Source organism: Lissotriton helveticus, chromosome 12 (genome assembly GCF_964261635.1).
Source record: "Lissotriton helveticus chromosome 12, aLisHel1.1, whole genome shotgun sequence".
NCBI classification, from domain to species: Eukaryota; Metazoa; Chordata; class Amphibia; order Caudata; family Salamandridae; genus Lissotriton; species Lissotriton helveticus.
In genome coordinates this window covers 900,598,251-900,623,318 of record NC_136073.1, presented here as the reverse complement: position 1 = coordinate 900,623,318, position 25,068 = coordinate 900,598,251, and the positions used below count along the sequence as shown (strand labels likewise).

Sequence of the window (25,068 nt, the reverse complement as noted above, 5' to 3'; positions counted from 1 at the left end):
TGGGACCGCTTCCACACACACAGACAGGCTTTGAGCCTCTGTGTGTGGCTGGTCTGGCGTCTCATCGCAGCCGCGCCGAGCACTTGACAGGTCTGAGGTCTGTAAGAGACCCTTCCCTTGCTAACGGGGCTTTGTAGTTTTTCACCCCTTCTTAGAGCCCCTGCATCTCCACTCTGCATGTTGATGGAAGAATTATCCCCCCGAATTTTGTTATTATCCTCCCCCCCCCCGGAATGTGGCGCTAGTTGGGCGTCTGGTCTGTGGTCCAGCTGCCCATTGGTCACTGCAGTGTGACCTTTGTGTTCTAGTTGCCTCGTGGTCCCTGCAAGGTGGTCGGTGGTCTAGTTGCCTCCTGGTTTCTGCAGGGAGGTCTGTCTCCAGTTGCCTCTTAGCCACTGACACTCCACTGAGGTCTGTTGTCCAGTTACTGCTTAGTCACTGCAAAGGGGTCGGTGGTCCAGTTGCCTCTTAGTTACAGACACTCTCGGTGGGTCTGTGGTCCAGGTACCTCTTTGTCACTGCAGGGGGTCGGTGGTGCAGTTACCTCGAGCTCCCTGCAGGGGGTCGGTGGTGCAGTTGCCCCGAGGTCCCTGCAGGGGGTCGGTGGTGCAGTTGCCTCCAGCTCCCTGCAGGGGGTCGGTGGTGCAGGGGTCACTCAGGGCAGTCAGGAGGGCGCTGCCCCTCTCCATGAGCCCTGGACTCTCCTTTGCGTTGGCAGCTGGGAGGGCACACGCGAGAGGACCCCTTGGCCCCCTCCCAGGGGGCGTGGCCTGGGGGCCCTCTATAAAGGGAGGCTCCTGGGAGTGGTCTGTACCTCGTCAGCTGCCCCAGTCTGCAGAGCCGGCCCCGCAAGAAGCAGGTGAGCGGCGCCTGCGCTGACAGACCGTGTGAGCCTCGGCACATTCTCCCCACAGGCCATAACTGCCAGTTCTAGGGTGCGGGCGCTGGGCGTGTGGGGGCTCCAGCCCTCTAAGGGGACCCCTCAGTCTGCGAAAGGGGTGTAGGGTCTGCTGGCGACCCTGCGGGGTCTGCAGACCGGCCTCACACTCAGGAGGCGCTACATGAAATACCAAGGCGCTACAGAAACCTCCGACGGGAGGGATACTTATCCGCCCCTTGAGAATGCAGGTGTATTGTGTACCTGTGACGCCGCCTAATTCATAATTATTTTTAAATACGAATATTTACTTCGCCTTTTCGTACAGCGCCTCTGCCGCGTCGAAGCGCCCTGACTCCTGAGGGTTGAGTCTGGTGGTCGGGCTGCTCCCCGACGAGCCTGTAAGGTGCCATCGGTCTGTTTTCTTTAATCAAGGACGTTCAGTTTACTTTTCCCATTATACAAGCAGGACTACAGGTCCCAGAATGCAGTGTTCTCCGAGATGAGCGCGTTTACAGCTCACACCGTAGAATCTGAACGCGGGTCCTCGCTCCCGTGAGTGGCCACCGACCTCACGATCGTGGCTGTTCGCCCAAATCCGTCGTGAGTGGCCCAGGACGGCGGATGCATCCCCTGGACTGGTCATTCTGGATTTAAAAAGAATGGGATGGGGGGGTGGGATGGGGGGGTGGGGTGGGGTGGTCGGGCGTGGTCTCAACCTTTTTTTAAGGAGTACATATTTGATCAAGTGTCTGCAACTTAACTTTATTTTAAAGCAAAACAAAATAATCAAACTGTATATAGTGAACACACAAGTATTCCTTTGAGAAAAAGTGAATGTTTTTTAGCGCCAGTTTTGTAGATTTTGCTCCCTCTCCCCACAGGTTTGGGTCCGCCTCTAACAGACAAGGAACAGAGCGGTGAACGGGGGTTGTAACGGGGGGGTGCTGGTGAAGCTGTAACTTCGAATTATAAATTATGCACTGTTAGCGCTCAGTTTCTGTAGCGCTATCTGTTCTACCCGTGGCCGCATGAGGCGCTATTGTACCCTGGCGGTACCTGGGGGCTGAAAGGCACCGTCTCCTTGGGTGCTGTGCGTGCCCCGGGGCGGGGTGCTGCTGAGCGGTTATGTTGCCTCCCTTGGCGGTGTCTTGGCGCTGAGCGGTATTTTATATTACAGCGCAGTGAGGCGCTGCACGCTGCAGGGGTCTAGTCCTGAATGGGGCTGTCACATGAGAGCATCGTTGTGTGTGTGTGTGTGTGTTGCATACTCTGGTGGTAGCTCAGTTGTAAATGGGATTACTGACCAACCGGCTTTAACTGTAGTTATTAGCCCTAAAGTGATGCGGGGGGGGGGGGAGAGAGGGGGCTTGCATGGCGAGGAACAATCCTTGTTACCCCTTTAGGTGTGAGTGGGGGGAGCTTGAAGCCCCGCCCCCAATGTTGAGTGTAAAAATCCACCTTGTAGAGACGGAATTCGGGATTGAACCCCCTTCTATCCCCTACAGACGGACGCATGTCTGTACTCGCATCTTTAAACTGTTCTAAGACTTTCAGTGAGGCCTCTGCGGCGCTGTTGCATTTCGCCGCATTTGCACAGTCCGTGTTATTGGCTGTGGGTTATATTCATAACCTCTGTGAGGGCTCGTTAGTCGGACTCACCTACGTCACAGCTCGTGCTCTGTACCGCACAAGCGACGCCTGGAAATCGGGTCCGTTAATATTTATCACTTGCGCGTCAAGTAAAGTGGGTCCGTTATTGGTCCTATTAATGTTTCCATCACACTTTAGAAATACAAAAATGCTTCATTTGTGGCTTCCTAAGTGCTTGTGTATTTTGAAATATTTGTGGAGTCCCAGTTGTGTGGGTTTTTTTTTATTTTTTTTAATTAGAAAATATAGCCGCCCCCCCTGTTCACACTCGGCAAGGTTGTCACATAAACGTTCTCACTTTACAGTCCGAGAGAGACGTGCACCCCCCCTTCAATGAGTTCTGAGCGATTTGTCAGAAGGGAGAACCCGGCCCTTGACCTCTACAAGATCCGAATTAAGTTTCTTTATTGCTCAGTCGCCTCCTGAACTTCAGCGTGGGTATGTTTTGGGGGTTCAGCACCCCTGCTTCCAGCACCCCGGTCTGGATGCTCTCACTGACGCCAGACCCCGGATTCAGGCTGAGGGCCTTGACCCAGAGCAGAGGGGCTATTTATGGATTTGTTGGAGTGGCGCCAGACAGGTGAATCCTGGAAAGTGGGGGGCCCTGGGGGCCCCAATATCCTCAGCCTGGGAAGCAGGGCAGGCTCCCAGCACCTGCCCCCCTCAGACTGGAGGGGCCAGAGAGCCCTGGGATGCTGAGATGCAGGCAGCAATGGAGGATGCAAGAGGCAGGACCAGCTTCAACAGGTGCCCCAGGGGCACCGAGTTCACTAGACCCCAGTGGTGGCTTCTGGGAAGCTGGGCCTGCTTCAACAAGTGCCCCAGGGGTACAGAGTTCACCAGACTCAAGTGGTGGCTTCTGGGAAGCTGGGCCTGCTTCAACAAGTGCCCCAGGGGCACCGAGTTTACCAGACTCCAGTGGTGGCTTCTGGGAAGCTGGGCCTGCTTCCAAGGGGTACCACTAGACCTAGTGGTGGGTTCTGGGAAGCCAGGCCTGCTTCCAACGGGGGCCCCAGGGGTACCACTAGACCTAGTGGTGGGTTCTGGGAAGCTGGGCTTGCTTCCAACGGGTGCCCCAGGGGTACCAAGTTCAATGTCAGTTGATGTGGTTGACTGGTGGGGAATATTGGAGGAAGGTGGCTCTGTATGGGGACGACTCAACCCATACGGGTGGAGAAAAAATTGTAGCATTTGTGTCCAGGTCACTCGGTCACTGAGTGGAAGGCCTTGGCTGTGGCTTGGCGAATGGAGTATTTCCGCACATTTGGGGCATTTCAGTGACTCTGCGCAGAGACCACAAACCATTGGTCAACGTACTTTTGCCAGGTGGGGCTGGGAAAGGTTTGGCAAAGTAGAAATCCCAGCTCCAGGAGTACTTGTATTCAGTGGAACATATTCCTGGATGGCACAGCGGCCGAGCTGAGTGCTTGCTCGCCTACCTGTAGAGTGGCACATGGTGGATAAAGGAAATGCGGAAAGATGGGGGGGGGGGGGCGTAGTGGCGGGCATTGAGGAAGGGGTGGTGGCGGGCATTGAGGAAGTATTTGAGCACCCTCCAGCTGCGATATCATGAGAAGTGGCATCAAGGGAGAATGGAAATTTGTTAGAAGTGGCGTCATTGGTTGGGAATGGAAGCAGGTGGGAAAGTTGAGTGTACAAGTACAACCATGTAAAGGTTTTTGGATGCGCTGTCAGTGGTGGGGAGAGATTTTATTAATAAGGAGGGACCAACTAATACCCCGCTTAGTCTGTGTCTGAAAATGTTTAAGTTAACACAAACCTGATCTGAGATTACGTGGATATTTCTGGTGGCCGGCGATGGACTGGTATGAGTGGAGCGTTGCAAAGACAGTGAAAAAAGGTTGAAATTGGGCACTCAAGCGCGTGGAGGTGCGATTGAAGATTCTGAAAAAGTGTGGCACTGTGTGCATGGATTTTACAGGGCTTTTGGGACTCTCGACAGGAGTTAATGTTTGCCTTGGTGATGGTGGACGTCCACTCCAAATGGCTGGTAGTGAAGTTTCTTAGTGAAATTACCATCAATCTTCAGGGAAGGAGGGTTCCCTAGTAAGATTATATCTGAGAGTGGAACACCGTTGGTTTCTGAGGAAGTGAAGAAGCTCTCTGAACTGAGTGGTATCAAACATTCCCGCAGCAGCCTGGATCATCCGCAGACCAGTGTCCTTGTTGAGAGAACTAACCGAGGTGAAGGAGCTATTCAAATGGCAGTGACAAACAGGAGTGGATAGCTCGGCTGGAAGGGATCTAAGATGGATCTACAGTACAACCAAGAGTGCTGTAACAAGACAAGTTCCCTTAGAGTTAGAGGGAAAGAAAGCAGGTAGTAAGATTCTTCCAGCTTCAATGACTTGTTTGTTGGACACAGACTGAGGACGGTAAAGGGACTGAAGGTCGAAATAGCCTAGGAAGGATGGAGAGAAAATGAAAGGAACAGTCAGGTGGGAGACCGTCTGAAGGTGAGGTCAGGCAGAATAGGTACCAGGAGATGAGCACCGTACCTTCCAATGGCTGATTGGAAGTACGCAGAATCTCCTCGAGTGCTTTCAAACTGGAAGCCAAAAGATTCCTAATGAACAAATTCCTACCTTAATTGGGCTAGGTTCACCTGCTCGAAGTCCCTGATCCTTCAACCATTGTACCATCACTTGATGCGGTTTTTACTGCATAGTGTGCCCCCTTCGTAGCCCGCTATATACCTGTTTATTTTATAGGTCTCCTTGATTCATTTGTCTTGTAATTATGTGATTATTCCTGTTCTTTATTCTTATTTGATGTCGATATTGCATTTATATCCTTTTGTAAAGTGCTCTGATATCCTTTGGGATCTTGTTCGCGCTATATAAAACTTTATAAATAAATGGCGCTCTAACATATGCCCTTTCTTATTAAGTCTACTATTAAGGACCATGGGCTAAAGACCGCCCATACCTTCCTGTACCTGTCAGTAAAGTGCAAGGCCTGACGAGTGTACCATACCTTCCGGCGTCTTGGAAAGCGCTCCGATCACACTTGTGACGTCATGGTGTTCAAAACGATCGGCAGCCATTTCAGACAGACGTGTGGCCGGGGTAGGGACTAGGTGGAATAGTTGGGTCTGGTCCTGGCATGCTCAGTTACATGACTGGCATTGTGCATGTTGCTTTAAAGTGTTTGGGAGAATAACACTTCCTGCAGTCTTATTTTATCTGGACCTTGTCGGAAAGAATTATACTGCTTTATTTACATTTCTAAAAGTATATAGGTTTTACCCAAGGGTGCTAAAGCACTTTACAACAGGTTATATAAAGTATTTATTACATTATCCAAGGATGTTGTGACATTTGCAACAAACAGAGCATTACAGTGTCTTATAAATTGCAACTGTCAAATATTGACAAGATGTGAACAGATGCCAGTTCCAGGAAGGTGTCCAATGAAATGGCAGTAAACCTCCAGGCTCCAATCAGTGTGGAAACTGGCAACTAAGTGTAGTGGAGAAGATTTACTAAAGTCTAAAAAAAAAAAAATAATAATAATAATAATTTCAGATTTGAAGATGATCTGAGGTACTGGTGTGTAGGTTTGGATTTAGGGAGTTCCAGACCCTGCCTGCCCTCTTTGAACAGGATGGAGCCATCAATCCTCAGGTCTGGGTTCTAGCAGGGGCGCTTTGGCGTTCCTCGATGGTCCAGCACCAGCCGATACGTGCACGTGTCAGCCGGGTCATGTGGCGTTGTACGGCCCAGCGAGGGATACACCCCGCCATGTATGTAGCTCTGACTTCAATGGCGGCCGGTAGAGAGGACCAGAATTTAGGATTGTTCTAAATGAAGTGAGAAGTTTCTTGGAAGACCACTCAAGAATGACTGGGGTCTATTCTCGACCACGGTAGCGATTGAACAAGTTTTTCTGGGGGGTGGAAGAGTCTCACGGGCCACCATGCGCTGTCGATGACGCAGTGCTGTTCCCAAAGATGAGGACTTCCGTCTTGTCCGAGTTGAGCTTGAGTCAGCTGTCCTTCATCCAGTCGGTGACATTCGTCCTGCATCGGTGGAGGTTGGCTCTGGTGGTGGAGGGGTCTTCGGACAGCGAGAGGATGAGCGGGGTGCAGTCAGCGTAGGAGATGTGGAGTCCGCGCGTTGTGGGGGGGGGGGGGGGGCGGCGGCATGTCCTCCGGGGTCTAGCAGTGACGTGGGAAGGCCTGTCTCCAGAGGTCTAACCGGGAGGGTGTGGCTGCGCCCTCTGAGGTCAGATGTATGTGAGGAAGGGGATGCATTGCTGAGGGTCAGATGAATGGGGGGGTGCATTGCTCTGAGGTCAAATGGTAAGTGGGCAGGGGCTCCCAGGGCGAGTCTCAAACATGCGGTGTGAGTTTTGACAGGGGGCGGGGGACGCCTGCTGTAAAAAGCCCCCTCCGGCTGGTATCCGTGCCCTTCACTCATTCCAGCCCCGGTCAGCTGCCATCTTTAAATAGACGGAAGGGAGGGGGGGGGGGGGGGAGATAAAGGTCGCACACGGCAGAGGGCAGCCTGGCAGCCCCCGGGGCCCCTCCCCGGGCCCCTCAAGATTAGGATGACGCTCGAAGAACTTGGTGGGGGGGGGGGGCTGGGGAAGCCTGCAGAGCGAGAGCAGCGGAGATCGGGGTGGGCAGCATCCCTGCCCTGCCGCTGGGGGTGGGGGCACATGGCCTCTTCCCTTTACCCTGCCCAGCTGGCAGTCGGCAGTGTAGCGCCCACGCACCCTAGAGCCCCCCCCCCCCCCCTCCCCGAGGAGCGTGAAGCCCTATACAGAGGGTGGAGTACAAGGCCCGAGCCTGGGGGGTCTCCAGCGGGGCCCCCTCGGGTGAGTTCACAGGCCTGGAACACCAGACAGACCTGGATACCCGCTCATGATTCTTTGCATTCTGGGATTTTTCGTTTAATGGCCGAGTAGGATTAGAGACCCCAGAACACAAATTAAAACCCTGGACTGGATGGGACCCCCTGTCTGGAACTGGGAAAGTTAGGAACTCCACTTTCCCAGGATTGCTAGACCTGCTGTGACTGACCCTGCCCCAGCTCCAAGCGCCTTAACACAGTCTGCTTTTGGCCACTGACCTTGAGCTTTCTGACCGTGCTGATTTGATCAGACCAACAAGCTTCGACAGCGCCACACACTCCAGGGCCGCCCCAGACGGTGGTGGTTTGGGGACACTCAGGATGCCCGGGGCCTTCCGAGGGTGTCGGTACCCCCGGGGCGCCCCCACCGCCAGACTCTTCCTGAACATCCACAGCCACATCACCGACCACCTGAGACCTCCACTGGCTCCTGATCCATAAAAGAATCACCTTCAAGCTCCTTCCCCCCCACACCTGCAAAACCCTCGGAGCACCTGACCTGCGTACCTCAACCACCGCCTCGCCTCTACACGCCTACCAAACCTCTCCGCTCCGCCCAGCCGGCCCCGGCCACCGTCCCACAGATCCGCAAGACCACTGCGGGGGGAAGATCCTTCTCCTACCCCGCTGCGAACACCTGGAACTCCCCGCCTCGGCCATCAATTGCTGCCTCAATTCAGGAAGGACTTCAATACCAGGCTCTTTGACTGAACCTCAGACCCAGCCGCCCTACCCCCCACTGAGAGCCTGGCGACCCTCACAGAGGAGTAGTTGCACTTTATAAGATCACTGACGCCCCAGTGCATCCAGGACATCCAGACAGGTAGTCGGGCCGGTTTGACTCACGGGGCGTCTAGTGCAGGGGGGGTGGGGGTCTAGCACGGGGGTTTAATTAAAAAAGATATATTTAAAAGTGAACTTACCTTAAGCCAATCGCAACGCTGCAATGGTAGCGTTGTGATTGGTGGGGACGGCGCCCAGCAAGGCGCCTATGGGGAGGCCACCTTCTCTATATAGGCTGCATGCGGCCAACATAAAGAAAATGCAGAGTGCGTATGACTGGTTTGGTCGGCCCTGGGGCCCACCAGTCGGCGCCCACAACTGTGGTCCAGTCACTCCCCCTGCCCTCGAGCAGGACTGCCCGCCCCCAACCAAACCCTGCCGTCTGCTTTCTCACAGTGCAAGAGGCAGAAACATAAAATGGTATTTAAAATACTGCTTTCGCTCCTCCGCCCTAATGGTGGAGCCGCCCCTGAAAGGCCGTTTATTCCGCCGGGCACTTGATGCCAGCCAGGCTCCAGGACCCCAGGATACCCCTAGAAGCAGGTCCTGGGCAGCGGGCCCTGTTCTGGGAGTTCTTTGCACACGGTCATGTCACCTTGAGATAGGTTTGAGAAATACCCATGGGGTCAACCCTCCCTCAGGGGTCACCCCACGAGCCCTGGAGGGCTTTTTCACCAGGAGCTATAGAAGAACCGGGGGTGCTGTTAGTATGGACCCGATGCCCAGCTCGACCTTCAGCGGCGGACGCGGTTTGATCTTGGTCAGTCGTTGGAGGGTGTGTCTGGCGTGGAATAAACACAATGTGCGTAACAGGCGATGGTCGCATAAAAGGGGCCTTGGGTGTCCCGTTGGCGCCCGGGTTTCGCCTCTCCGACCCGACTTGGCTCCTGCTTGGGTTTTCCCCTCATCTGCCGGCTCTGAAGGGAGCCATCGGTCAGTGCCAAGGTCACACGTGTGCAGCGCTGTGCGCTGGGGGTGGGTGAGGCTCGTGGGCAAGAGATGACACATTGTCACTCACTGGAAACTTCGTGCCCCAGTCTTCAGCATTTCTCGAAACCCAGTGCATTCTGGGAGTGGTGGTCTCGTCACACATGTCCTGTGGCACCTTTCAGACCCTCTTAGCATGTTCTTGCCCCCCCTTCGAATTGTCCTCGTGTTCTGGGCTGGTGCCTTCTCACCCCAGTTCACTCAGGTCAGCGACAGACCACACTGGATGCAGCATTGCACCTCCCACCGCTGCCCAAACCCGCATTACTAGAATGAAGACTGAAGGTTTTCAGACATGTGACGCGCTGCTACATACATGACGAGGGCCCGATCACATACTAGGCGATTGGCATGCAAATTATGCGCAGAATAGACCGCAAACGGATCCTCAATGAGTTAAAAAATACACATTAAATTTCCTTAAATAACTGCATATGTTAACATGTTCGTGCTATTTTGTAAATATTTTCCTATGGATTTATAGTTGTATTACATTTGGCTGCTGAGTGCTAAAATCAGACTCCTCCACGTAGGAGTAAACACTTATTGATTTCATCTGGAAATATGAGTTCTGTTTCATTTATTCACAAAATAAATATGGATAAATAGACTGCAATGTTCAAGAAATAAATACCATAAAACAGGGAGCCCTAAACATGATTCACGAAGTTTGCGAGCCCCGGCTGAGGGTATGTATTGTTTCTTGCAACGCTGACTTGCCCTTTCCATCTCTTTCAGACAGAATGTCGATCAAGTGTATCCACGCCCGGGAGATCCTGGACTCCCGCGGCAATCCTACCGTGGAGGTGGACCTGACCACGGCTAAAGGTGAGCTGAGACCCCCTCTGAGACCAGCCCCATGTTTAAACCAAGCTGGTCCCTTGTCTTCACTTGCTCCACTAAAGATCTGACCTCCATTTCCAGAATTATTCTGAGTATTTCCTTACGTTTTAAATTGCTTCCGATATATTGATGGATCACCTGTTTATGACAAGATGGGTGATATGTGGGTTATCTATCTCCATTATATCAAACAAAATAACGTTTGCAAGGCCCAAAACTAACCATGCCAGACTGTTGGGGTGGTACAAAAGGGGGTGGTGATGGACGGAGCATCCGAATCAAACACTCACACCCAGTCAAAAGATCTGGGTTTGATCCATCACGTTCTTTAGCCTTCTCTGCCACCCCAGTTCAGACATGGCTATATGCAAATCCGAGTGGGCTAAAGAACGGTGATGGATTAAACCCAGATCTTTTGACTGGGTGTGAGTGTTTGATTGGTTCAGATGCTCCGTCCATCACCACCCCCTTTTGTACCGCTTTTGGCGGCCATAAGTTGGCAGGGTATGCTCAGACGTGAGTCCCTTGCTCACTTTCCCACTGGATTCAAGCAAGCTGGGCTGAAGACGGCTGGAATGCCAGAAACCGGTCCTCTGAGTTTCCGGTCCAGGGAAGGCATGGCTTAGCAGTTCGGGCTGGACTGTTCCCATGAGGCACAGGGTCAGACTGATTTGCATATAGCCATGTCTGAACTGGAGTGGCAGAGTGGGTTAAAGAACGGTGATGGATTAAACCCAGATCTTTTGACTGGGTGTGAGTGTTTGATTCAGATGCTCCGTCCATCACCACCCCCTTTTAGACTGTTGGGGTGGGCACACTGGTTAATAATTGTTGCATACTGCATTCAGTAAGTGTTTTCGAAGTTACCAAGCATCAACTATAGTGTCTTTGTTTCCGCAGGCCTCTTCCGTGCAGCTGTTCCCAGCGGTGCCTCCACCGGCATCTACGAAGCTCTGGAACTTCGTGATGGAGACAAGTCCCGGTACCTGGGCAAAGGTGAGCTCTGGGCAGTGTGCCTCCTCTAAAGAGAACCTGTGTGGGTACTCGTGGACTTGAGCTGTGTTGATCCCTTCCTGGGTAAATTGAGTGATGCGGGTCTCTTTGGGAAAGCGGGTGTCTCAGCTGTGTGGGTCCTTGAAGGAATGGTTTCCTAGACGCTACTTCTCATGAGGGCGGCTATAGAGTTTTGAAATGTGCGCTTGTTGTATTTTTTTTTTTGGTAGACTTGTAGGTTCTACTTTTCCTGTTTTTCTATTAATTTGGAACCTGCCCAGTCCCCACACTTGAGGTGGATTATGGGAGCAGACTAGAATGTAGTCCACTTATGAACTGGGAAGCAAACTGACTGAGGCCAACGCTCTACCTCCTTGAAATGTCTTGCTCAAACTCATGTTAAAGGAAGTTTGAGCCAGCACAGTTATTTTGCATTTAGTTTTGATGTTCTTGGATGCCTTTGAACTCTGCCTCTTTCTCCAGGTGTCGAGCAAGCAGTTAACCACATCAACAAGACCATTGTGCCTGCCCTCCTGGAAAAGGTAAGCAACTTAAACTCTGAGTTCACGTCCGACTGCAGTGGCACAAATACTTTGTAAAATACCTTTTAGGGGTTTTTGTGTGACCCTTCTTTTGCCTGAAAGACTGCCCTGTGGTCTAATGGTGGTGGTAGAAAATTCAATGGGCCCGATTACGCGAATATGCACCAATCCGCCATTGCAGACATTCAAACAAATTCATTAGTAGTTGTGAAACAGGCCTCTACTGGTGGAAGTAACTTGCCCCCTTATCTGCCACCCTCCAACCCATGGAATCCTCTTCCCCACCAACCATCACTGCATATAAAACCTATACCAAGACTGCCCCATTTTAACTGTTCCCTCGTTATCTCGCCAAAGCATGGCATTAATTCTGGGTGCAGAAGTTAGATTAACTAGTATAATCTAAGAATGAGGATATCTGGGTTTGGAATGAATGAGCCTGACTGGAGGCAAGCGGATCTGCAATCTGGAAAACTGGGCATTCTGACTGGGGTGCAGGAAAACTTCCGAGAAGTGGGGCTGTTATTGATGAATACTGCAGTGACAAGTTAACGTCCCTGTGTCATGCTAAGCTGCCTGTAGGCGCTCCTGTTAGACGAAGCTTCCTGACCTCCACGGACTTCTGCAAACTGTCGGTCTTAATTGAAGCATTCAGGGAAAGCCAGCAGTGCAAGGGACCTGGACAGACAAGATCCCACTGCTGGGTTGGGCTGAGAAGTGGTACTGACTGATTCAGTCTCATCTGTGTGCTCCTTCCATGCCCAGTGCCAAGGAGCATAGTTCCTGTGGATTATGAGTTACAGGGGGTGGCATATATGAAAGTACTAACTGTTTCAGAATATTGAAATCTGGATTCCAAAGACTTTTCTCACATTTTAGTTTAATCTGGTTTCATTACTCTGAGTTCACCTTTGCCACTGGTGTGTTCACCCACAATTCATTTGCTAAATTATCAATTTACTTTCCAGAAATTCAGTGTAGTGGATCAGGAGAAGATTGACCAATTCATGATCGAGCTGGATGGGACTGAGAACAAGTGTAAGTTTTTGTTATGCAAGTAATTGGTCCGAATCTTCTGAGCCTTGCATGTTTCCCCATGTGATGCAAGACCGCTCCGGGGCATGAGGTGGTGCTGAAAAGGGCCTTTTCTTACTTGTAGGATACTCCAGATGTACTGGAGTGGAAGAATCCAAGTACAGTCTGCTGCAGGTCCCTTACATTAGGTACAGCCTTTCTTAATCTACTTTGGAAAGTGGAAGACTTGGGCAAAACTGGGTTCTTGTGTGCTAGAATAAACTTAAATGCCACCTTGGGAGCACCTGTGAAGAATCCCTGGCAAAACTGCTGCTGATACCAGTGAGTTGCTGACTCCCTGGACAGTTCTGACTAGTAAACTGTTGCCAAAGAGTAACCATCTGTCAAGCACGTACTTCTTGGTATGCTGGATCTCTGAAAGGGCGTTCCATTGAGACCATATTCTGCCTCAATAAGGAATGATAGCCAGGTTCCATATTAGTATTTTTCTAGCACACCATTGCAATTGGCTTCCCCCTTATGATCTCATCTCCTGAAGTAACTATTGATGATCCAGTGGGAACGCTGATGTGGGGTGCATTGGAGATGTGTACAGGTCATGGTGACGTCAGGGCTTCTTCCCCATGCTGGTCACTGAAACCACCTCCACACTATCACTCTACAAAACCTGTTCAATGTATGATATGTAATATATGTACCATATAAATGCATGCAATGTCTTACCTTTGAACAACTAATCACCCACCGTCCCACCCCCAACCCCTTTGCTAAATGCATGTGCCCAATATTACTGTCGCCTGCAGAAAATAGATTGCTATTTAATTGATGGAACTAATGCAGTTTCACCAATTGCTCCTAGCAATCCTATGAGTGGCTCTGTCGACCCATAACCACACGTGATCAGATGTGGTGTGCACTGGTCACGTGAGCTGGTATCCATACAGGATGCAGGCCTTCTGGCATCAGTTTCTCATGAAAGCTGCATTGAACTGCCTCCGTTCCTCATCCAGAAATGTGCACTGAGCAGTTGTGATGAGCCCATACAGTAAGTGGGGTGTTTCGTCAATGGATGTCTACATTATAGTCCTTTTTGCCCCACAGCTAAATTTGGTGCCAACGCAATCCTGGGTGTATCTCTGGCAGTCTGCAAAGCTGGGGCAGCTGAGAAGGGCTTACCCCTGTACCGCCACATCGCCGACCTGGCTGGAAACGCTGAAATCATTCTCCCTGTGCCGGTAAGTGCTTCCCTGACCCTGGTCCCTTGCACCAGCGGGTGAAACCATGGCAGATCTAAGTTATCAAAGGTGAGCCGCAAGCGAAGATGCCATCCTTCAGCGCTTGGGTCCACCTCCTGGGCACAAACTGGTATTTTATTAAATTTAGGCTCTTTCTCGGTTTGGAAATTTGACTCTTAATCTGTCTCCTAAAGTCACGTCTTCAGCCATCTCCTGTCCCTTAGACGTTTAACCTGAAGGCTATAAACCATTTTAAAATGCTAGTCCCTTTTTGAGATTTACTAGCTCTGGTTAGCAGTGATTTCAGACTAGCTTTCGCTAGAATTGTGGGTATGTTTGTCTCTAAATGCTGTCACTGACACAATTATTTGTTTGAGGTGGGCAATAAGTAGCCAATCCTAAAATGATCATTCAGATTGATCATTCAGATTGAACGTATCACATGAACTGGACCTTTCATCAACACCCCACCAGACGAGAATGATACTATTGCTTTTCTAGAGAATGCCAGTTTCTAATCTTGACCTTTTTGTGGGCTGGGGCACTCGTGCATCACTCATTGGACCATTACTCGTCCATGTGTAGTCACTGGTGGCGTCTCTCACCACTTGTACTAGTGCTTCATGCAGTGCCTCGAAAGCCAATAAAGGGAACCTGCATGAAGAGGGGTTGTAGTGTTCAGGCTTGGGTTGATTTGAACTTTGCTCCAGGCAGATTTGATCAGGGAGCGAACTGTCTAATATGTGAATTTTAAATGAACTAAAATGTACTTGTTGAATCTTATAGAACTACTAGCAATAAATGTGTGAATTCCTTGGGCTTGGTGCAATTGTCTTAATATCTTTTGACTGGCTTGCTTCTCTTATCCTGCTCACCATAGTCTTGATTTTTCTGGTTCTCCTCAGTTACTGACCTCTCCTTTCACCAGGCTTTCAACGTGATCAATGGTGGGTCCCATGCAGGCAACAAGTTGGCCATGCAGGAGTTCATGATCCTGCCTGTCGGGGCTGCCACCTTCCGCGAGGCCATGCGCATCGGTGCAGAGGTCTACCACAACCTCAAGAACGTCATCAAGGCCAAGTACGGCAAGGATGCCACCAACGTGGGAGACGAGGGTGGATTTGCACCAAATATCCTGGAGAACAATGAAGGTACGAGCTTCTGGCCAACAGCCGAAGGGGTTTCCCGTTTTAAGCGGCGTGTAGGATGGATGCCGGAGGGTGTGCTAAGGATTGTGTGGCGAGATTGGGTTTCTTGGCATGTTTTGTTACTGTAGGATGGTGACTCTGGCACAAGGAGGAACAACGTGTAAAGTGCAAAGACCACAGCTCTGAACCAGACTCTCTATATTAATTGGGAGCTTGTTTTCAAACCACCTTATTAAATGCTGATTTCGTGTTCCATTGCCGCTCCTTCAGTCTTGAAATAGCTGGAGCAGAAGCATGTACAGAGTGTGTAACTAGGTTTGCTGTAAATGTTGCTTTAAATAGTGTAGATATGGCTATTAATACAGCATTGTAAAAGGTACCTCCAGGGCAGTAATTCTGGTCACCATGCATGCTCAAACAACTTGGGATAACTGACCCCATCCAGAGGTGAAGGCAGCTGTCGCTTTGCCAAGAATAGCCGTAAGCTGGACTATGAGGAATGTCCCACGTGACCCCAGAAGAGCTGCAAAATCAAACCTGTTCTAGGTCTGGCACTGGGCGAGGCCCGTCTGGTATAGCCAGGGGGTGCTTGAATGACCTTGTGGCAGGGATGGGAAGATGAGCCAGAACCCTAGGAGCTCGAGCAAGGCTGAGGCCTCCGCAGCATCTATACCTGCGGTACACGCTGACCCGCGAGGCTGGTTTTAAGGCACCTCTAAAGACTATCATATAGATTCATGAAAGTCCCGTTTTGCGAGTCTGTAATGGCAATTATTAAGGAATTGCTATTACAGACTCGCAAAACGGGCTTCATTTCCAAATCGCTATTTATATTGCGATTCCTACATCTTTATTTGCGATTAGCAAATTGCTAATCGCAAATAAGGAATAACTCCCCATTTATTCCTATGGGCCTAAAGGCCCATAGGAATGAATGGGAAGACCTATCAATGTGTGAATCGCTATTAGCGATTCACATTTTGAGTTTGCGATTTCAAGGGTGCAGGGGTTTCCAAAGGACACCCTGTTGCACCCCTGAAATGATATTGGACGCTGGTGTTGCGCACACACATGTCCCAAGGACATGTGGGTGTGTAACATACAACTTAGAAAAATGCACTTAAGTGCATTTTTCTAAGTTTCCGCTATTTACCACGAGGTTTGACTTCGCGGTAAATAGCGGCCAAAAATAGCGAATTCGCAATTTTTAAATGTTTCATGAACGGCATTTAAGGAATCTCTAATTGAGATTCTTTAAATGCGATCGCAATTTGAAAAATCGCTATTTTTGTGATTTTACAAATTGCGAGTTCATGATCCATTGATCTCAAATGCCATTTTTGCGGGTGCCAACGGCCGATTTTTGCGATTCGCACCGTTTGCGCTCTCAAATGCTTGATGAATCTATGTAAGTCCAGACACGGAGTGCCAGCTTAAACTTCAGAAATGAAGTTACCTTGAGGTGACCTTAACTGGCCCAAGTTGCGGGGGGGGGGGGGTGGTGCTGACCCCCTCTGATGGTAGAGGGAGGCTGACTTAAGAATCTGGTCTGTTTATAGCACTTGGTGTCTTGTGACGCGCCAAGGCGAATACGTGCAGGGATCTTTTCTGAAGGGTCAAGATCTGACTTTGAACAAATGTTATGGTAACTTGATCATGTATGAAAGGTCACAGCTGGATGCAAGAGCCCTACCCTACAGACGATTAAAGGTCAGGCCTGTTTCTGAAGGTCACCCTGCAAACTGAGCCCAGTGAGTTACTATGAATAGTGCACTGAGGGCCAAGCCTGCAGGTTATGTTGCTTTACTCCTTGTCAAGGCATCACGCATGCTGCACTTTCACTGACCCTTCTGCCGGGAGGAGCTTCTTCCAATGATGCGGGGGTGTACTACTTGGAGCACCTTTTGGTGGCGCACAAACTGAGTGGAGACCTCTTGAACCACAAACCAAATGCTGCTTCCAAGGCCAGCTGTTGTACAACAAATATAACCAGCATGTGGCCTCTTCTAATATATAAAAAAAAAAATGAATAAAACACGTAGAATACTGCTGGTCCACCCTTAACTCATTGGAGACCAAAGGGGTACTGATCTTGCCTGATATGAGTCAGTTCTGATGTGGACCGATTATGTCCAATCATTCTGCCTCTTGGCCTTCCTCCGGAGAACCATGCTGGCTGGACAGACCGCCACTGCCATTACGCAGCCAAGCAGTTGGGAACCTGAGCTCCGTCCCCAAGGGCTTTGTGGAGGCCCTCGATGCCTGTAGTTTGATGCTGGCCATTGGCTTGTTGGAGTAGCAAGAAGCTCCCTTTGTACTGACCACCTGCACTGCAGAGGCAAGGGTTCAATGGTCCGCAAAGGTGATTTGAGATTAAAATCAATACTTGGATTGCCACCTCATTTGCAGAGACAGTTTTGGTGGCCAAGCCTGGTAGTCCAGGTGTGCAGCAGAAGTTGCCATCTGTTCCCTTGTAGTTCAGTGTTTTTACTAGCCACAAGAACGGTGGTGGAAAGGGAGCCCGTCCGCTGCAGAGCACTACCTGATCGCGCTCCCCTTCATACATACAATGTGGTCTTGGCTATGAATCAAAACGTGGCCTCCTCGCTAACTTAACTGCATTTTTTTTGGGTGAGATGAGATCGCGACTGGACTTGTGGGGCATGGAAGGCCCACCATCCAGGGCTTCCTCTTCTCCCAGGGACACTTCTAGGGCCTTCCTATTGGAATGAATGTTCTGTACGCCTACTTCTCAAAGCCCTGGGTGTTCAGGTGGGGTTTAGTAGGGTGATGCGGGACCCTTTAGGGTGCATTACTGGCAGGGGACGGTGTAACCAGTTTTTATAAAGACCAACCAGTTGGTGTTTGCAGTGCTTTGGGTTTCTGTTCTAGGCGGCCGAGTGCGGGTAGGAGTCTTTTTTCCATGCATGAGGAAGTGTTTGGGTGATTGAGTGTAGATTGGTAAGAGCTTTAGAAGCAGATTGTGTTTGAAATGGTGAGGCGGATGGGAGCCTGTGGAAGACCTTTCTCTGGCCTCCCTTCTGTTTGGGGAGTGGGGACACATTAGGGAAAACAGATTATCTGCTCTGTAAGCCCACATGCAAATTTAGATAAGTGAAACTTGAGTTTTCATGAGACTTTGATACTACCTGGATATGTTATGTGGTGTGAGGCAGAGGTTACGAATGCGTCCGTCTGAGAGCCAAAAAGGGCGACTGCAGACATGGCACTGTCTGTTACATGAAACTTGGTGCCTCGCCCACTTGAGATCTAGAAGGGAGCATGTGGCTGGTCCTTGATGTAAAAGTAGTTCGGTTAGCTTTTGAGCATGGTTGCCATGCTGTAGTTGGCTTCCGTAGGGTAGCTTTTGGTTTCATTTGGGGGGAAAGGTGCCATGTGGTTGGTGTGTAAGGTAAATTTTAGAGCTGGTGGGTGGCAGCGATGGCTGGCAGCATTGGGATTGTTGTGGGTGTGATGTCTAGGGCTGCTTCGAGGGCAGCCATCCTAACTGGATTATGTTTTTAGCTCTTGAGCTCCTGAAGTGTGCGATCGAGAAGGCTGGCTATCCTGACAAGATCGTGATTGGAATGGACGTGGCGGCTTCCGAGTTCTATCGTGGCGGAAAGTACGATCTGGACTTCAAGTCCCCTGATGACCCTAGCCGCTACATCACCGGGGAGAAACTGGGCGAGCTCTACAAGAGCTTCATCAAGGATTATCCAGGTGAGCAGCAGAATGCCTGGGCGGGAGGTGCTGGTAGCGCTACAGCCTAAGCTGGTGTTGGAGAGATACTACGTGTGATGCATCTTCAGTGTAATGTCTAATCACGCAGCTGTTGGCAGAGTGACTGTGCCTGATGAAACCAGTTCTGACCTCCAAGTGCATAGGCAGGCTGGCATTCCAGCCACAGCAGGTAGATTTATTTTGGTTCTAAAGACCTGTGCTGGGCAGAATTCATGTGACTGGAGTTCAGAAGTGACCATGTTTCCATTCTACGAATGCTTTGGCCCTGGTCCCAGTCTCTCTATATGCATCATCACACGTTCGTTTAGGTACAAGATAATTCTGAAGTTGATTTGACACATAGAGCCATTCCTTCTAATCACTTCCTCCTCCAACATGAGCACCAAAATCACCCAGTTAAGTCTGAGTAAACCTAATATCAAAGACTGTGTACTGGTTCAATAGGAGATGGCTACTTCGTGGCTTTAATACCCTTCCCTGGATCTTGGTTGCCTTATATTGTTAATGCTACTTGGTGGCGTCTGTAGACGTGTCCCTCTGAGGAGCACCCGGGCGGTTGAGCTTCTCTGCAGCAAGAGGCGTCCTCGGCCTCCTGTCCACTCTGGGATGCAGAATACAGATCCATCTGGAGACCTTTAGTTCAATCAACAGAGGGTTCATACACCACTTTTATTATAGTTTTTGCTATTCACATTGGAAATGGGAGGAGTACTAGAATGGAAATGAGGTGGGCAGGTTATCTGAACATGGAGAAATTGCTCTGGACACTCACCTGACCAGGTGATGGGTACATGTGACAATGTCTCAAAGATGAATGTTCTCCAGGGAAATCGAACCTCACCATCATGTAGAAAAGGTTTCACAATTTCATATTTCTGGTTACACCCAATACAAATGTATTGATAATGTTATGCAGGATAAGTCTTATTTATATTTATAATATGAATGGCCCTCTCAAGATATAAACTTTGTCGCACCGTATGGTTGTGCATGTGTATTGACCAACGATGCTGGTCAACGGATGTTGACGGGTGGCAGTGGAGACTGAGGGGGGCAAAGAGCTGCTACCCAGGTCTGATCAACTGTACCCATCAACAGTGGTGTCCATCGAAGACCCGTTTGACCAGGACGACTGGGAGACCTGGAAGGCCTTCCAAGCCCAGGTGAACATCCAGATTGTGGGCGACGACTTGACGGTCACAAACCCCAAGAGGATCCAGAAGGCCGTGGAGCAGAAAGCCTGCAACTGCCTCCTCCTGAAGGTGAACCAGATCGGCTCAGTCACCGAGTCCATCCAGGCGTGAGTATCCTCTCGGGCTACTGGCGATTCAAAGCAGAAAGGAAGGCTGGGCGGCTGGGGGGGGAGGCGGTGCTGGGAAGGATGGAGCTGAGGCAGTTTTCCTGGGGTGGTGCTGTGGAGGGAGCATGAGGCTTTGCAGGAGTCTTGGAAACTGCTGGTGATGCAGGGGGGTAGTAGGTGAAGACTGTATAGTGCTTGTGAGGAAGGATGGCGGTGACGTGCAAGTATCTAGAGATGGAGAGTTGAGGGCTGGTGCTGAATAGGGACAGTGCTGGGGAGGTGTTCCAAGGAAGAATGGTGCTAGCACATGGGTGTCTCGGAAGCTGCTGGGGGCGGTCTGCCAGGCTGCTACTAGGAGTTGAGTATGTATAGAGGGAGTGTACCTGCAAAAACAGGGAGGTGTCTTGTTGTACAGTTCCATCTGTCCTACATTGCTCTCCAGATGCTCTGTCTGGGGTGTGGTCACTTGAAACAGACATTGCAGTAAAGTTCATGAATGTTGTTGCTACTGCTTTATAGTACCTGAGCAACTAAAATACAAGGGTCCGAGCGCGGCCCCTTTCAGCACGGAGACCGCAGAGGCCATTGTAGATGTAATAAAATCCAAGGCTTTGGTTGGGTCAGAAGTGGAGCAGACTTCTGTGGATGTACTCTGAGGGGTGCACAACTTAGTCGACTGATGGAAAGGGGCTGCTTCTAGTGAAGCGAGTCTTCGATGGTGGTGATAGGAGCTTGGATATGTGATCAGCCATCTGATGTCTGAAGGGGATGCTCGGTCTCTGGATGAGTGCACCTCTATTTTATAATGCAGCTTGGTATTCTATGAAGGTTAAGCAGGTGCAGTCTATTGACCGCTGTGTATTTCTTCTAGGTGCAAGCTGGCTCAGGCCAACGGCTGGGGGGTGATGGTGAGCCATCGCTCTGGTGAGACGGAGGACTCGTTCATTGCAGACCTGGTGGTTGGATTGAGCACTGGACAGGTGAGCGTCCTCTGAGGAGCGACTGGCTATGACTATCCTGTCCACCTGCGTCTCCACGAAGGACACTTTGGAGCGGGAAACATCCATAATAACGTGGGCATTACCCTGCACTGCTATTACAACGCAAGTCGTTACAACAACTTGCGCTGTAGGATGGGGAATAGCTTAATTTTCTATTCCAACACCTTCCCTACTGTCAACGTGGGCTGGAGTTGGAATAGAAAATTAAACTATTCCACTATCCAGCGCCACAACGCAAGTCGTTGTAACGACTTGCGTTGTAAAAACTGTGTTGTAATGGCATGCAGGGTAAAAGCCCGTGTTGTAATGCCGTACAACCCTTTGGAGCTGCACGTGACTCCCAATACAATGAATTGTTAGCTGGTTTACCTGGGGTGCCTGCCTTGTTGGACATCCGCCAGCCTCCTCCCCCCCCCCCCCCCCTACCTCCTGTGCCTTGACTCTGGAGTGGGTGAAGGGCTGAGTGCTGTGGTGTAATCGTCCCTGGGAAATGTTGATTCTTTAAATTACTGACCACCTATTCCATCCTTGTAAACTCAGGGCCTTGTTTACAATATATTGACACCACAATGCAGCAAGCCTTCCTGCTGCGATACGGCGCATTCCTGCCCTTTTTATTTTGATGCACGATCTACAAGAGATGAGGAACTCCTGTCCTTCTCACCAGCGCTGGCACACAAACAGCAGCTGTGCGCCAACGCAGACACCCTTGCGTCCTTTTGCAAGGGTGCCTGTGCTGAGGGGATGTGTTTGTGCAGGAAGGGATGCAATGTGCTGCAGCATATTTACAAGGCCAATGAAAGCCACTTTACGTGGCTTTTCGTGGCCTTGTAGCTATGTGCCCCTGTCATGCAGAACTCTGAAAGGGGCGTTCCACGGGTGTTGCTGTGGGTGTGCCCATGAAGCCTATAGTCTGGATAGACACCTTCCTGCACAAACCATTTTTCTTTCTAGCGTGCTGCAGAATGCAGCACACATACAAAGCAAAAACTAGGAGAAATGAGTTTCCTAATTGCGCCTCCTTACCCCTCCCCTGGGGAGGCGTAGGATTGCGACGCATTCCAGCTTTGCAAAGTGTTGTAAATCTGGGAATGCGTAAACTTCCACGGAAGTTGCATAGCAGCACAGTAGTGCGTGATGGGGGCCATATTTACAAGCCCATGAACAGTCGTGCAGGGTGACTTTACATGGCCTTGTAAATATGGGGAGGCCATTGCGCTGCCGGTTTGTCAAGTGGTGCACTGGCGGGCGCTGTGGTCTTCTAAATAAGCCCCATAATGTTCTTCATAATCTTAATTTCCCAAATCCTAAACGCATGCCTTGACGTAGATCCGCTCTTGCTCCGAGCTTACCCTGCTGCGCTTCTGTTTCCCTTCAGATTAAGACGGGCGCCCCCTGCAGGTCCGAGCGACTGTCCAAATACAATCAGCTGATGAGGTGAGTCCCAGGAGTTACCCAGAATGTTGCATCGCCATTTGTGGTTTAATTTTTAAATCCAACTTCTGGCCTCTGAGCCCGAAACATAACATTTGCGTGTCCCCACACGCGGTACTTGTGGCATCTTCTGACCTTGGGTAGTATGTGGACACAGACGATGCCCGGATCATGGTGGCGAGCTGGACCCTGTACCGATCCAGCTCAAAGGGTCTGTGGTCACTACTTGGATGGACTCCAAGCCTTAGGCTCAAGACTGACCAGACTGAGGTACTAGTTTCCATCTAGCCTCTCTAGCTAGCCTTCTATCTGGGGGCCTGACATTTATGGTGGTCCTCCCTTACCATCCTCTAGAACTCTGAATCTAGGTATACTTTGTGATCGACCATTTACTTTTGAGGCACACCTTGATAAACTTCCACCTGCTTTTATACCAAAAGGAATCTGGAAATTGTTTTAGCCTTTTCCTCCAGGAAAATGTTGGTCCAGGCCCCTCTCTTGTAGGCTGCACTACTGTGCCAGCCGTCGTAGGGTTGCCTGGATATCTCCACCTTGCATCTTATGAATGTGGCGCCCGCCTTGTCCTGGGCTGAGTCTGAAAGCAGCATCTCCAATGCTCTCGTGCCGCGGGCACTGGCTGCATACGTAGAAGTGGTGTTTTTGAGGTCTTGTGTTCCTCAGCCTTGTACGGCCTGCCCACAGGGCTCTTTTCCTTTCATACTTTTTATAAGGTCTGTACATTAATCACTTTAATTGTAACACCCATGAATTTAAGAGTCCACATTGGAGGTGTTCCTTTTCTTTGGTTACAAAATTCAGCTTGTAATGTTTTCCTTTACCTATTTGAGCTAGAAAGTCTTATCAAATCCCATAAATTAAGCTGATTTGTTCTCTTTGGACATCTACACCATCTAGACTTATTTCAGGGCCAGGATCCCCCCCCCCCCCACCTTGGGTACTTGCTGACTTCAAAACTTACATCAGACCAGTGTTGTGCAGAATCCCTGTCAGCAAATTCTCATTTTTAAGAATGCTTTGGTACTGTTCGGAGTCTCACTCTCTGCTCAAGATCATCCGCTTATGTGGGTACAAAAAACTTTTTGAAGTCCAGATTGAGCACAGAACAGTCCTCGTGATTATTTCCAATTCTTTCCTTATCCAGCGCCTGCACCATGATTGCCCCATTAACTCATCACTGAATTCCTTGAAAGAACAGTTGGCTGGTTCAATAATAAAGATGGATTCTTGGTATTTTAACGTCCTTCTCTGGGTCTTTGCTGCCATTTTTATGGCTCTTTTGAGTTTCTGCAACTGCTGTTTCTACTGGATTCCTGATCTGCTGCTTATTGCATGTGTAGGCTTCAGGGTTCTATTCAGATTCTTTTTCCCATAGGATGGTTATTTCTTAGTTTGTCGGTCTATGCATATACTGACCATATCCTTCTCTTTCTTCCCCTAGGATTGAAGAGGAGTTGGGAGACAAGGCGGTCTTTGCTGGACGTAAATTCCGTAACCCCCGGGCCAAGTAAAGTGCTCCTTGGCAGTGCCTCTGCTCTGCCTCCCCTTTGATGCTGGTTGGCGTTGCCCGCTTTTCATGAAGACCTCAGCACTTAATGGGACGGTTTCTTTTTCCATGGCCAGCGTTTTCTTGCCTTCCTTGATCCGGTGTAATTCTGTATGTGGTGCCCAAACTAGAAGGTAGAATCGCTGGTGAATTGATTAGTCTGTCCTTGGTTTTAGAACCATGGTAGCCCTGGCACCGTCTCCCAGTAATACTTTCTTTGGGTTCACCAACCTGTTTTCACATCTCTGTAATAGGTAATTTGGATTTAGTAATTTCCTTTTTAATTCTGTTGGGATTATTTGGGAACTGCTAATTCCAGAAGGAAAACCTTGGAAGATATAAACTGGACACCAGTGCCTCGCCCCGTAAGTGTCCTATTGTGGGGTGGCTTCCTTGCTGGCTCGCCCAATGATTGCCGTGAACTGGCTGCCCGGCTCCTTCTCACAGGTCAGCGGGTCCGTCCTCCAGCTCGCCTCTATGGATCCTCAGATGGGTCATCAGTTGGCTGACTGAGTGGAGCTTAAATGTAAACATGTTCTATCTTCGGTATCCGAAAATTAAAACAAAAATACCCAAGAATGGTCTTTGTTTACTTGTTTGATTATTTGCTGTCTTGCTCAGCACCAGCTACCATAGAACTGTATGATTTGCACAGCGCTCCATACTCTGGACGAGGCCACCAGGTAATCTAATTCTCACCTGTTCCCGAGTGGAATTTCTGAGGCGTGTGGTTGGACCAGCATTGGGTGTAGAATTACTTATTTGGGAGATGTATGTTAAGATGTGTTAGATGATGCAGCCTGTGCATACTTGAAGTGTTGCAGCGATAGGAGTTGCACTCATGCCTACCTACTTGTCATTTTGTTTGGGTTCTAGACGTGGACTTTACCTGCGCCTTAAACACAATTCTAGGGGGGAAGATTTACAAGCCCCTTGCACCACTTTTGTGCCATTTTTAACATGGGGGGGGGGGGGGGGAGGAATGACGCAAAAGTGGCGCAATGGGCTTGTAAATCTGCCCCAAGATCTTTAGTGAGGCAACTGCGCGTGTG

At 50.0% G+C, this 25,068-nt stretch overlaps 1 protein-coding gene across 1 annotated transcript; it reads left to right on the top strand.

Moving 5' to 3' along the window:
• Nucleotides 1-796: 796 nt before the first annotated feature.
• On the top strand, nt 797-24,595 carry ENO3 (enolase 3). Its single transcript, XM_078671291.1, has 12 exons — nt 797-859; nt 9,916-10,005; nt 10,921-11,016; nt 11,497-11,555; nt 12,524-12,593; nt 13,692-13,825; nt 14,754-14,976; nt 18,499-18,696; nt 19,816-20,017; nt 20,889-20,997; nt 22,397-22,455; nt 23,912-24,595. Exons 2-12 carry the CDS (start codon nt 9,921-9,923, stop codon nt 23,979-23,981), a joined length of 1,305 nt encoding a protein of 434 aa, XP_078527417.1. The 5' UTR covers nt 797-859; nt 9,916-9,920; the 3' UTR covers nt 23,982-24,595.
• Nucleotides 24,596-25,068: the final 473 nt, after the last annotated feature.

Bases quoted from the DNA above. Each gene is read 5' to 3' on its own strand.
- ENO3 (XM_078671291.1), top strand. From the start codon at position 9,921: ATGTCGATCAAGTGTATCCACGCCCGGGAGATCCTGGACTCCCGCGGC. The intron at 18,697-19,815 runs GTGAGCAGCAGA...ACCCATCAACAG, and splicing joins CTTCATCAAGGATTATCCAG to TGGTGTCCATCGAAGACCCG. The intron at 20,018-20,888 runs GTGAGTATCCTC...TATTTCTTCTAG, and splicing joins GTCACCGAGTCCATCCAGGC to GTGCAAGCTGGCTCAGGCCA.